The sequence below is a fragment of the Colius striatus genome, chromosome 5 (assembly GCF_028858725.1).
Source record: "Colius striatus isolate bColStr4 chromosome 5, bColStr4.1.hap1, whole genome shotgun sequence".
Classification (NCBI taxonomy): domain Eukaryota; kingdom Metazoa; phylum Chordata; class Aves; order Coliiformes; family Coliidae; genus Colius; species Colius striatus.
The window spans coordinates 15,317,841-15,331,043 of NC_084763.1; the positions used below are offsets into that span (position 1 = coordinate 15,317,841).

Here is a 13,203-nt window from a genome sequence, read left to right on the forward strand (position 1 = left end):
TCCATCAGTAAATTGTATTTTAATGAATGTAAGCAGAGTACATCTGAACTTGGCTATGAATAGTTGTATAGATAACATAATAATGATATCATTTGTGTTTGTATATAATATAAAATGATTGTAACACACCTTTGCTAACATAAACCAGGCTCGAGCTACTCTTACGTAGCCATAGGTTGTTTTAAAAGCACGGCTGTCTCTTCGTAGAGACTCGGCAAAACCAGTGTTCTCTCTCACTGATAACGGAACGTTTCGGCTTAAATATATACATAAATATAGTTCTTCTGATATAATCCCGTGTTGCAAGTTTACAAATCTTGCGAAGCCTCAATTATCACCCTCACAACACCGACCGCAACCCCGGGCCCGGAGCCCGCCCTCAGCCCTCAGACGCGCCCACTGCAGGAAGCACCTTTGTCCCGCCGCGGCCTGGGCGGGCCGCCGCCTTCTCCTGCCCCGGCCGCCACCGCCTTCCTTCCCCTTCCCTGCCCTTCCCGCCGCCGCTCTTTTGCTTTCGCTTTCCCTCAGCTGACAGCGGTGAGGCTATGGAGAACGGAGCCGTCTACAACGAGACCACCGAGCCGCAGGCCAAGTCGCCCCGCCTCTCCCTCGGCTGCACCCTGCGGCACCTGGGGAGGTGGCGGCTGGCCACCAAAGCGTTGCAAACGGTGAGTTCCCTCCGCCTCGCTCCGCCCCTGCCCTCAGTCCGGTGCGGAGCGGGGCTGGCGCTGCTGCCCGCCCGCCCGCAGCCTCAGGCAGCAGCGACTGCGTCTCTCCCCTCCAGCCCGCCCCGCGGCCGGGACCGGACCCTGCGCGGAGTGAGCATCCGCAGCAGAACGGCCCCGCAGCGGAGCCGGGCGGGCCGGGCAGGGGGCAGAGGCCGCAGCTCTCCCCGAGGCGGCCGCTCCCGGGTGCGCGGGCCGAGGCTGGCTGGGCCCGCTGCCTCCGCCGCCGCGTGCTTTACGGGCGTCCCCACTTCTCAAAAGTGCCGCTCGGTACGGAAATGAGCGTGGTAACGGTGACTCGGGCTCAGCTAGGGCAATCCCCCGCCACTTTGTTATAAAGCACTTCACTGGGGGAGATGGCCGTGCACGGCCTTCAGGGGAATGACTCGTGTCGGCCGGCACGGGGCTGGCCGTACCTGAAAGCCCGGCTGCAGACGGAGCAGGGGCAGAGCCCATCGCTGCTGGTGGTCACTGAAACTATGCATCCTTGTAAATCGGCCAGAAAGCTGGCGTTGGGGTTTATGATACCTTTATCTGTACAGGTTCTGGTTACTTTATGGTGGGGAAGTAACAGGTTTGTTCCTGTTTGATGGGATAGCGGTGGGAGCAGGTGGTGACATGGGATGGGTGTGTGCATTGTGTGACCAAGGTTTGATACTGTGGCCACTGTGTTTCAGCTGGCTGCTGTCATTACATTACAGTTTAAAAACCTTAGGGGAAGTTTAGTATTTTCTTCTGAAGGCCAGGTTGGATGAAAGCAAGAGGCTGAACCACTGGGTAGGGCAGTAGAACTGAGAAGGACCTGCTGGGTCTTCAGATTCAGACTCCTCTCTCCTGCGGCCTGTTTGTAAGCTTATCATGCTTATAATTTTGTGACAAAATCAAGGGCACTCATTTCTCCCGTGATGCGTGGTAGAAAATTGCACCAGCAGCGTTGATGGTGACTTTTTGTAAGATGTTGCAGTCTATCACTTCGTGTTGGGCCGTCCTGTGCCTTCCAGGAAACAAAAGGCTTATATTCTGCTTGCTTTTTGCTACTTGTAACATTTTCCGGAATACATTCAGCAGTTGGAGGCATGATTCAGGTTCCTTTGTGTTCTGTGCTTTGCCAGGAGCGCTTCCAAAATGCACCAGTGTGGCCACTGCTACAGTTGCAATGAGCATTATTCTTCAGTACTGGCAGAGAGGTAGTGAAACTGACAATGGGAAAGGGCAGCTGACTGTAAATGTGTGTCAGGGTACATTTTCCAGTTAACTAAGAGGCTTTATAGTCAGATGTGTCACGATCACAGAAAACTGGAGGTGATTTCCAACCAGTTCTCATTAATTCACCACTGCAGAAAAGAGGATGTTTTGTTTGCAAACTTTGTCTCTCACACAGGCAAAACCCTCAACCAGAAACATAAAGTTCTTGAGTGCTGGTAAAGCTGACAGTAGCACTGCCAAAAAGAATGTTTTCAAAGAATGTGTAAAACAAATGACACCCAAGAATGCTTTAAATAAATAAGTAAATAAATATAAAAGGACATAACATTTACTTAATGTACTGGAGATTATTGAAGTAAGATCTGTTGGCTGTTGCACCCAGACTAGCACATCATTTATATAAGTAGGTTCACCGACTAAAATAAACTACTACATATGCAAATTTTCTGGTGTACTAAGGCCATAAACTGTTTACCTGAACAGAGGCATTATTTTTAAAGCTTTCTAGGTAGGAAAAAGGAAAATTATGATTATCCTAAACAGACTAAAGAGCTGCTTGCTATGCTCCTAAAGAATTAGTAGTTAATGGCCTGTACCTGTCCTTCACTGAGAGGAAAAAGAAAATGGAGTTTTAGTTGTTCACCTTCCTCATTTCCAACAGTTTCTGCCCCTCTTTTTGTTTCTGTTTACCCAAATGTAAAGTTCTCAGTCAAAATACTTCAAAAAAGTCCCCAAAATCACTGAAGGTTGAAGCCTCAGTATCTCCAGTAAAAGAAATGTTCCTGTTTTGAGGAGGTGTTGATTTTTGGAAATGCCAGTGATAGTGATGGTCATTAACATCTGTTAGCCTTATGTTGGCATAGTGATGGTGAGTTGTTGGGACTATGCGCTGATGATCCCTCCTGTGGACTGCTGAGCAGGATATTGCATTCAGAAGATCAGCTGTCTTCATTATGGGAGTGATCAAGTATTTTACAAAGTACCATGAAATCACCTGCAGAAAAGTGGGTTCTAGACCTTAGCAATTATTTTTCTTCTAATTAGTAATGGCATACATTGTAATCTTAGCCCGTTTTTTAAAGCTTTGGGGGCAATTAAAATAACAAAAAGGTAACCACCATGCTGGGAAACGTGCTCCTTGCTAGGCTTTCTAGGTTTGTTTATTTCATTTTAAATTTATAGGTGGGATGTTCTTGTTAGTCTGTGACTGGTTCAAATTCTGCATAAAGGTAAATGGCTCAGCACATATTGTGCCAAGACTGAGATGGAGATTAAATCTTATCTCAAATTGTGACCAACTGTTGTTTGACTTCAACTAAAATGCACTAACTAGAAAATTGTAATTCAATCTTAAACATCTGGTCTTTTTCTGAGCTGTTTGCTTCCTGTAGCCCTAATTGGGGAGACTGACAGGACTAAAATGTGTGCCCATCTGAGCTAGAAGGCTTTGTGCCAAGAATACCACTGCTTAGTATTGTCACAGGCTTCAGGTGTTCCCCTGGGCTTCAGAGTGACAGAGACTGTACCTAGAACGTTTAGCTCTCAAGAAAATGAGGAACTACGGAGGTGCCACTCTTCACTTGTTACTGACAGCTCAAACAAAAGCAGTAGTGATAACCTGGCCTTGGGCTGCCAGGGATTTTCCATGGCATTGATGGGGAGAGGGCAGATGTAAAACCAAAAAGCTTTGGCTGCTTCATGCAGGCTTGTAGAACTCTGTACTCAGATGAAGCTGGAGCTCCAGAAGAAGAGTTCTTGGGAAGCTGGATGAGATGTGCAATTTCTTGGCTTGATTGAAGAGGCTCGTCTGTTTATACTGGATTTAATAGTGGGATGTCACTAAAATGCAAATGAGTAATAGAGACAATACTCTGCTGGCTAATACTAGAACAAACTTCTTGATATATTATTTAGCTGTAACTATATAAAGTGAAGTTAGGAACTACTCTTATAGTAGTATCTAAAACTGTTCTTTATTTGGTAGCAGGACAACAGAGTAATCCCTTCTGTTTCTCATAGTGATACCTAGAAGAGAGTTAAGAAATGCAAACAGAACTCTCTGGCAATTTATAAATGTGTTGTTGATACACTTCTTTAATAATAATTCTTCAAGCCAAAGCTTTTTTTAATTGTGTACTGTGTTATTCAGCTTATTAATGAAAAATCAGTTATTGACTTGGACAAGTCCCACATAGAACTCCACGAGGTAAATCTCATTTATTTGACACTGAGCCCTTTATAGCTACTCTTTGAGTGGGATTTTTTTTCCTACTTGTTTGTACACTCAGCAGAGAGGGGGTTTTCAGTTATTTAGAACAAGTTGTGGTTATTTGGGCTGATACATTCTTTTTAGGACAGGTTTATTTCCATTCTGCTCTGTTTCATCCCAGGTAAAAGGGATGGCCTTCAGTTTTCAGTGATGATAAAAAGAGCTGGAACTATGAAAGCCTATCTCAGACTTTAGGTGACCTTGTGGAGAATGTGAAATGGAAAGTCATTGGATGCTGGTGTAAGCAAAAATGTTTCAAAATGCAAAAAGATGCTTAGAAACTGAAAACTCAGAGTTCAAAACATTCCTCAGCCAGCCATTGTAGTCACTGTTTTAGGTACTAGGGCTGCTGAGAAGATTTTCTTGCCACCCTCTGTGGGAAAGAAGGGAAGTATGTGGAGGCCTGATAGTAATATTACAGTTTGGGTTCTTTCCTTTTCTGAGATCTTGTTTACTGTACATGATTGCAGTGTTTTCAAAACATGATGCTTTGAAATGCCTTTCTGAAATCTGGCTTAACAGGGGGAATTTACAGTTCCTTCATACTTTTACTGTCAGAAAAGTGAAGCAAAGGTTATTTTCCAGGAACAATTCTGAATTTTAGGATTGTTTTTTAAAATTGTAGAATCATAGAATGGTAGGAGTTGGAATGGACCTTTAGAGATCATCTAGTCCAAGAACAGTCAACCTCATTGTTTCCCATATACTGTTATTAAAAATATGATTGTTGGCCTTCTATCAGTCTCCAGTTTTATGGCTGAGTCCGATTCCTACTAGTAGTTTTGTTTTAGTTTGGTGAAATCTTTACTACAGGGACCTACAATGCTTTGTTCAACTTTGTGGCATGAAGGAAGCTAGCAAGAAATGGCTAAATAGCATTTAAAGGGGTGTTTCAAATGAAGTGCAGTTATAAATAGTAAGCAATAGCATTGTTGGTTGTTCTGAGCAGGATGTGTGCTCTCCATGCTACTTGCTTTGTCTGCTTCCACCTGATAATTGCACAAATCCACAAATGAGGAATCTCAGCTGTCCAGTCCAGAAGCCTGGGTTTGGTGGTGTGTGCTCAGCTTACCTGAGTGTGGTTTATTGACCAACTTTAACAGCCAGTGTAAGCCACATCGCTACATAATTATTTCTGCCTGAAAGAAAAGAGTGTAGGATTTTACCAAGTTCTTTGTATATTGAGGATTTTCCTTGCAGCTGTCTTTATTAATGTCCATATCAGAGATGTCGACTTGCTGAAGATAGTAAAGACTTGATCCGACCCAAGCATGTTATTTGTTTGCAGATTCTCTCTCTTTTGGCTGTTATTTGTGAAGAAATTGTGGCTGATTGTATGAACTGTTCTGGACTTTACTTCTTTGAATTCATCAGCTGCAGTGCCTTTCTTTTGAACCTCCTGATCCTGGGCGTGTACTGCACAGGCGCATACGAAACATTTGGGGAAGACAAAGTACAGAAAGTGGTAAGGAAAATTGTATTTTTAAAAAAACCCAAACTACCATTTCTTTTAAGTGCTTAAAGATTACTGTGGAGTAAAAAGCCTATACAGAATGAATCTCCTTTTCTTCTCTATTTAAAGGATAGATTAAAGCAGGTTATAGTTAAAACCCAAATCACCTCTGAGAGTCCCTTTTATATTGGCAACTTTTCCAAACTTGTCATGTTGGTTATCTGCAGGAAAGTCTTTCACCCAGGCTAATACTACATATAGGTATGTATAGGGAACATAGTTTACTGCCAGCATGATGCTTGTCACTTTCCTGTTTGTCTTATCTATTTTCCTGCTGGGTGTAGCCTACCTCATTTTTTGCAATGGTCATACTTGTTACAGTTCCTGTTTCTATATTTCAGAAGATAAAAGTGGCACAAAGTTGCTCTGTACAGAATATTATAGTGTCTCATGAGCATTCCCTCCTGTCTGCAGAGCAAACAGGAAGGTTTTCTACGTGAAGGTACAGATAAGGGAGCGCAGTAGGAGATTTGAATGAGCACTTTTACTTACAGGTTTCTGGTTTCCTAGATGTTTTACATAGGGAATAATGCTAGCATCGTTGGTCTGAGCCTGAATTTGTTTGGGATAGAAGTTAAGAGGAAATCAATGAAATACTTAAAGACAAAAACACAGGAGTGCATAATGCTGATGCTTTCATGTAGCTGATAATGTTGAATGTTGTTTGTAGTCTAGCTGTAAAATATCTTTTCTGAAGCTCCCATTAGCATCAAAGCTTCAAAGCATAAATTCACTGGCATATTAGCTCAGCTGCTGTTATGGTGCTTGTTCTTTTTCAGGCAGTATATCTATAATGCTGTAACACTCATTTTTTTATGTTTGCAGAACTCTTGGGCCGTGGCAGTCATAGGTATCCTTTTCCTGTTAGCATCAATAGTGTTTACTGCAACCAGCTCTGGGTTTGCTGTTGAAAAAGCTGCATATGTAAGTCTTAAAAATGCATCATTTACTTTTGGTATTTATCTTGCATGTTAATTTTCCTCTGCCCTCTAAACTTCACTCAATTTGCAGGGACGAAACTGAGCAGGGAACAGAATTTGGTGCATTGCAATGTTTTAGGGAGGAACTGACTATTTCAGACCTTTCAGAAAGTTATCATAGGAAATCCAAAGACCAAGCTTTCCTCAGGATTGCTGATAGCCTCTGTGTACACTTGCAGCTCTCCAGCATTTACAGCTTGCTTCTGGGATCCTCAGACTTCTCTGCTTTGGCTCTGTATTATTCCTTGTCATCTGTTCCTCTTTCAACACTGCAGCCTCTCACGGCTTCCCCAGTTCTCTGATACCCTCATCCTCAGTTGTCCTTTCATAATGTCACCCTCTGACAAAGTCTGCAAGAAATCATGGGTTTTTTGCCAGGCATGATAGACCATGTGTGGAGAATGCTGACTTGCAAAGGCTGTAATATGAGCAGCACTTTCCTCAGTTTCCTAGTTAGAAGAGCAACAGGGCATGCATCTCCCTGGGGACACTGAAGAGGCTCAGGACAAGGCACTGAGGAGACTTTGGAATGCTGTAGGTGCTGTAATTCCTTGCTCATTTGGCACTTCTGTAGAATAACCTTGGAAGTGTGAATATGTGAGTTTAAAAGAGAAAATTTTTATTTCATTACTGAATGTGAAAAAAAAAGTTAGAAAAGAAAACAAAAGAATTCTGTTCCACAGACAGCACAAGCTGCACTTCTGTATAATCATCTTCTGTGGTGTTGATGTATTCAACCCTGATGGTTTGAGCATAAAGGCTTTCAGGTTTGTTTCATTTTGGGAATTTTTCCTTTTTGTTTGTGCTAGAAATACCAAGACTCTCATTACAAGACTTACCATGGTCAAATTGCTTTGGGACAAACCAGTTGTGTCAACTTTTGGTAAAAGTTAGAATAATGCGTGAGTTTCTTTGTTTGGAAGAAGCTGCTGAAATCAACCTTGCCTTTATTGCTATCTTGCTATGAGTAATAATGAAAAGTCATTAGCCAAATGTCAATTCATCTCCTTCTTGCAGTAAGGACTTGATCAGCCTCTGCAGATCTTTATCTTCTTTCACCTTCATGCGTTACTTAGTTCCTTGAATCAGCATCCATCTCTAGGATTGATACTCCACTATACCACAATGCCATGCTTCTTTCATAACAAATTTTGGCAATAAAATGAATATACTTTTAAGTGCTGTTCAGAACATATTGTATGGTTCAGGTTTGATTAAGAGATAGGAACTGTAAGAACTTAGATGGGCTAGAATTGTGATTTCTGATCCATTTCTAATTTAAACAGAACTACCGATTTAAGGAGGACTGTAATCTTGATCTATAAGCGTTATTAGCTCGTGTAGTAGTCCAGCAAATCTTTCCAGACAATGTTAGAGCGCTGTCAATGTTTGTGCATTTTAAAATCATATATATTCCTTTCACTTTTGCAGGTGTTTGGATTTCTTGCAAGTACTGCATTTTTAGCTGAATTTATTGCAGAGCTTATTTACCATTGGAATCAGAAACAAAAAACGGAGGGACGCTCTGAAAATCCCGGCAACACTCAGACTGCCACAGAAAACCAGCCACTGAATAAGCAAAGCTAACTTTCTGCAGGTTTTTTTTTTTTTCTTCTTTTGTGGAGCAAACTAAAATGAACTTTCAGTGCACTGTAGGTAACAACTTCTTTCTCTTCCTTCTAATCAATTTTGTACGCACTGCTCACGGCAAATTTTATAGATCCTTAGGTCAAGTAATGGCATCTTGAGCATCGTTGTGTTCTCAGGTCCTGCTTAATAACTGGTCCTGCCACCTGTCCAGGTGACCTACACTAAAAAACCCTTGTGTCTAAGTAGAATAAGATAACAATGTCCTGATTTGATTTTGACAGAGATGACTAATAAAGGTTAACACGTGACACACAAATTCTGAGCTATACCCTAAAGATATCTGCTGTATAAATGGACCAGATATTTTTGTTATGAATTATAAATTACTGGTCAAGCTGGGAATATAAAAGGGATACCTAATTGGAGCCTTACAGAAACGCTGATCCTTGCATAAGGACGTTCCTTTTGTTTTTATTGTTCATGTGTCTCAGTTCTGTCTGTGGAGATCTGTTTAAGGGAATTGTGAGTGTAGGGGGTTTATGGGAAGGGTAATGTAATGGTGAATTAAGGAGGCAGTTTTGCACCCCATGATCGTCAAAGCTGGGACTGGTATGCCAGAATCTTCTCTCAGATTGTTTTGAAAGCTGTAAAAGTTGCAGGAAGAAACTTGAAAAGCCATCTGTGAGAGGAAAAATATGATGAATAGATGTTTTTCACAAACAATAACCTGAACATCAACGGGGAAAAAACATCACGGCATGTTGGTACTATTCTGGTGAATATTACTTGCAAGGTTAATACCATATGCATAACATATACTTGTTTATGCACAGTAAATGGTAAGTTTTGCCAGAATGGTTACAGACCCCAGCATTTTCTTTGTTTATAAATATGGCACTGGCTTGAGACTTCATGCTGCTGACTAGGTCAGCTGGAAAAGAGGGGAATAACTGCTTGTACCCTTGATTTGTCTTAAAAGCGATAGGACTGAGAGAAACACTACTGATGCAATACATACCAGACAAGTGCTAGACATATCAGACAAGATGTGGATGGCTGTGAAAGGAACAAAGTGGTGAAAAGGCATTTTTCAGGTGTCTGAGGTCAAAGCAAGACTGCTGGACCTCAGGAAAGCCTTTTCAAAAGTAGGGCAAGTGGCTGTAAGCCAGGAGATGTTCCAAAACACCAAAGCAAATGAGAAAAAGATGATTATGCAAAAACAGTTCTTGTTTGAGTGCTCATGACATTTGCTGTGTCTTGCCAGGCATTAACTCCATTTCATCAGTACCCTGGTCTGACAAATTTATGGTCCTGTAACCTGTTGTGGAAGCACTGAGACGAAGCCTCTAAAAATTGACTGGGCAAGCTCTGTTTGGGAAAGGGTGAGGAAGCTGTTGTAAGATAGAGCACTGTAAAAGGTCAAAGGGTTTTTTTCCAGTGCTGCCACTTTGTGATGAATGTTAGTTTGTGATGTTCTTTCTCCAGGGTCTGAGACTTAAGGCTGACACTACACTTTGCTTGGAGGATGTAAAATTTTTGACAGACAGTGTAAAGCATCAAGTTGAAGCTGTAGCTTACTTTCAGGGCCATGCATAACAGATATACTTCCCTTCTTCATAGAATGTCCTTCTTTGTGAGGAAGAAATGCTCTTTGGAGTGTTGGGTTTTTTTCCTTGTATTTATTAATGTGCATTTGCACTAAAACCTGGTCTCAGTCTAGGTGTAGCTGTTTGCGAAAACTGGGTAGATTAGGGATGTTTTGTTTACAAGCAATGTTACTAGTGATGCAAAGCTTGCTATTATGAGAAATATCTCTGCTATGATTTGCAATGCCTTACCTTGGGGATTGTGTCCGTAACTGTGATTCACATTCCAAGGGGTTTGTTTCATTTTTTAATTGCCCAGGGTTCTGATGAATTTACTTTCACATCAAAACGTCTGTAGTCTCTAAATCTTGATCCACGACTAAAAGCTGTAAATACAGTGTAAGAGTAACACTGCTGCTGCTATTTATTAAGCAATCCAGCACCATGACAGGACTTCTATCCTGAGGTAATTGTTCCTGTAATTTTTCTCAGCTTGAAAATACATGAATAGAGTTCTGGGTTTTGGTTGCTTTTTCTATAGACTTTTTTTCCTCCAAGTGCTTTGTTATTGGTGTCTATTTCTGAATTGGAGATACTGGCACAGAAAAGGGGATTTGTAAAGTCATCTCTCTGCCTTGGCCTCCCTATCTGTGTTACCTACTGCTGATATTTCAGAGAGAAACTGAAATACAGAGCAAGTTATTTTTATGAAGAAGTGTCAGAAGGAGTTGGTATCAGAAGTGACTCTGACTCTCACGATCCAACTGTTAGGCCTTTCGAAACAAACACTCCCAGCCTTGGCAGAAGGGTTTGATGGTTTCTCCAACCACATACCTGCTGGCATCCCTGGTATGTTTTGGGTTATGTGGGGGTTGTTGGCATGTGTTTGGTTTGCGTTTTAGCTATTCCATGTAGGTAGTTTGTACCAATTCTCTCACCACTGATCCATGTATAGGTTTGAGGATCGGATTCCGTCTCTGAAAGAGATGCAGGTGTTGCCATCAGCTAATGAAAATGACAAATGGTAGGCTTTGGGAAGCTGGCTGATTGTTTTCCCACCTGTCTCAGGAAGAGTCCTGCCATTCTTCACAATACCTATTGCTCTACTCCAGATGCTTTATAGCTGGCGTTAATCTGTCATGTAGAATTAAATACTACAAGCAAGTCACATACTGGTTATAGGGTTGAGGCAGTTGCTAACTTGTTGCTTCCAAACCAGTTTTTGGCTAACAGAACAGTTTCTGCATGGTGGTAATATTAATCCTAGACTGATAAGTATGAGGTGTTCTTTTTGTTCTGCTTTAAAATAGTTGAGAAGCAGGTTTGCTAGTGTGTTAATGCTGCTGCCTGCTTCTGTGAGTTTGCTTCCTTAACTGCTTCATCAGCTTCCTAAGGTAAAGGGGCAGGTGTGTGTCCTTCCTAGCTCCTCTGCCCTCACAGGAGAGGTGAGGGAGAGATTTCCTAGCCACAATAGCTGAGCAGGCTAGTCTTCTGCAGTCTTGATGTGGCCCTTTTGCGCTTCTGGTGTCAGATCCAGGCTTTGAGTGCCTATCTTTCACTTAGACTGATCCCAGACAATGATACTGGAGGTGGATTAAATGTCTGGTTTTGTAGGAGCTCTAGGCAGGTGTCTGGATGTCTCTTACCTCCTCTGCTCTGTCAGCAAAGCAGTCTGCTTGTTTCCCAACGTGCTTCCGGTGAAATCAGCCTGTATTATTTAAACCACCTGTTTATTAAATTAAGGTGGCTGGTTTTGATTGGAGTGGATCAGGGATTGTTCAGGAGTGGTTCAGGAGTGCTCTGGCAGGAGCACTGTTACAAGCAACCGTCTTATATTTCATCTTCTATTTGCAAAATGACCTGCAATGTATGATCCTAAGCGGTAGTAAAACCTATGGAAAGTAGCAACAGGCCCAGTCTACCTGGGGCTTGCCTTCTCCCTTCCTCACCACAGTGCTTGGCAGTGGTGGTGTGAGCCTCCTCTGACACATTAAAAGCTTTATTTTTTTTTCCAGTTGAGCCCATCCAAAAATATTTCAAAGCTCTGCCTGCACTTTCAGGCTTTGTCTACAGTGCCTTGAGAATCGGTGTAGAGGATTCTGTGGGACATGTGAGGACTGAAGAGGCAGGACTGTGAGCTTCTCCTCTGAAAATCTGCACGTAGATTGTGTAGACTGTGAATGGCTTTTAGTCCACATTAAAGTCACAATGCTACCAGTGCCCTTTGAGTTTTAAATATGTGAAGGAATTGTGCCTTCATGCTTGCACTTTGTGCTTAAAAATAGCAGAGGCCTGTGGTCTGTTACAACCGAGTTCTGTGTTTGCACTCTCCCCCTCTAAAAGCAGTGAGCTATCCATCTCACACAAATTCTGAGCTCCGCACAAGACGTTTTTGCATAATGGCCATCATGGTGATCCTCATTCCAGTTTGTGCAATAAAATTACCAAGCTTTCTACACTGAAGGGAAAGAAATACTTTGTGAAATCTTTAAAAGCTTATATAAATATGTAACGAATCAAGATGCTGGTAGTGCCTTTAAGATGGAAATTCATCTTTGGTTTAGTCTATTGCTGTAAACTCAAACAGTTCTCTAGATATGAAATTTTATGATGTTCAGAACTATAATACCTTTGAGAATTTAAGTGACTTTTAATGACTGTTAAATCAGGATGATCATAGTGTTTATATATATATAAAATCTTTTTATACAGTTTTATTGCTGGTGTTGCCTTGAATTTCCACTTAAATAATTTTGAAATGCTCAAGTATGTTTTTTTCTATTCTAAACTTGTGGTCTATTTTATTGCATTGTGCTTTTTTATTCTTCAGAACTTCCTAAAATATTTTGTAATCATGTTAAAAATAAACTCTTGGTAAATAAGTGTATCTCGTTTCTGCTGCAATGATTTGGTGGTGCTGTGTAGTTCTCCTAGAGCCAGCCATAGGAAATAACATCATTTTTTGTTCCTGGTTCAGAAGAAAAAGCTTGCATTGTGCTTGCCTGTTACTGAGGAAGAGGGTCCACCTTGCAAAACTGGATATTCTTGCTGCAAGTTTCCAGGGCAAAGGTCTGATAAGGTCAGTATTGCCTGTTTCCATAGTGTCCAGCCAAACTCCTTTGCAATAGCCTTTACACCTATCCTGGTCTTTAGGTTACTGTGACAAGTGTAACTCGAGTGCCGCTTTCCTATTGTCTTGATTCATTGGAGCTGAAACAAATAGAGTGGCAGGCTTGCTAAAGGCAGGAGCACACACTAGCAATTGGTGTTGAGAGCGAACAATTTCTTCTGGTGTAGGAAAAGGCAGGTGACCAAGTTACTTGGCTGAGGGAGA

The 13,203-nt window shown here is 41.8% G+C and overlaps 1 protein-coding gene across 1 annotated transcript; it reads left to right on the top strand.

Moving 5' to 3' along the window:
- Positions 1-482: 482 nt before the first annotated feature.
- On the top strand, positions 483-12,613 carry CMTM6 (CKLF like MARVEL transmembrane domain containing 6). The gene is made up of 4 exons (XM_061997163.1): positions 483-668; positions 5,489-5,665; positions 6,539-6,637; positions 8,125-12,613. The coding sequence occupies exons 1-4, from the start codon at positions 546-548 to the stop codon at positions 8,278-8,280; spliced, it is 555 nt and encodes a 184-aa protein (XP_061853147.1). The 5' UTR covers positions 483-545; the 3' UTR covers positions 8,281-12,613.
- The last annotated feature ends 590 nt before the right edge of the window (positions 12,614-13,203 follow it).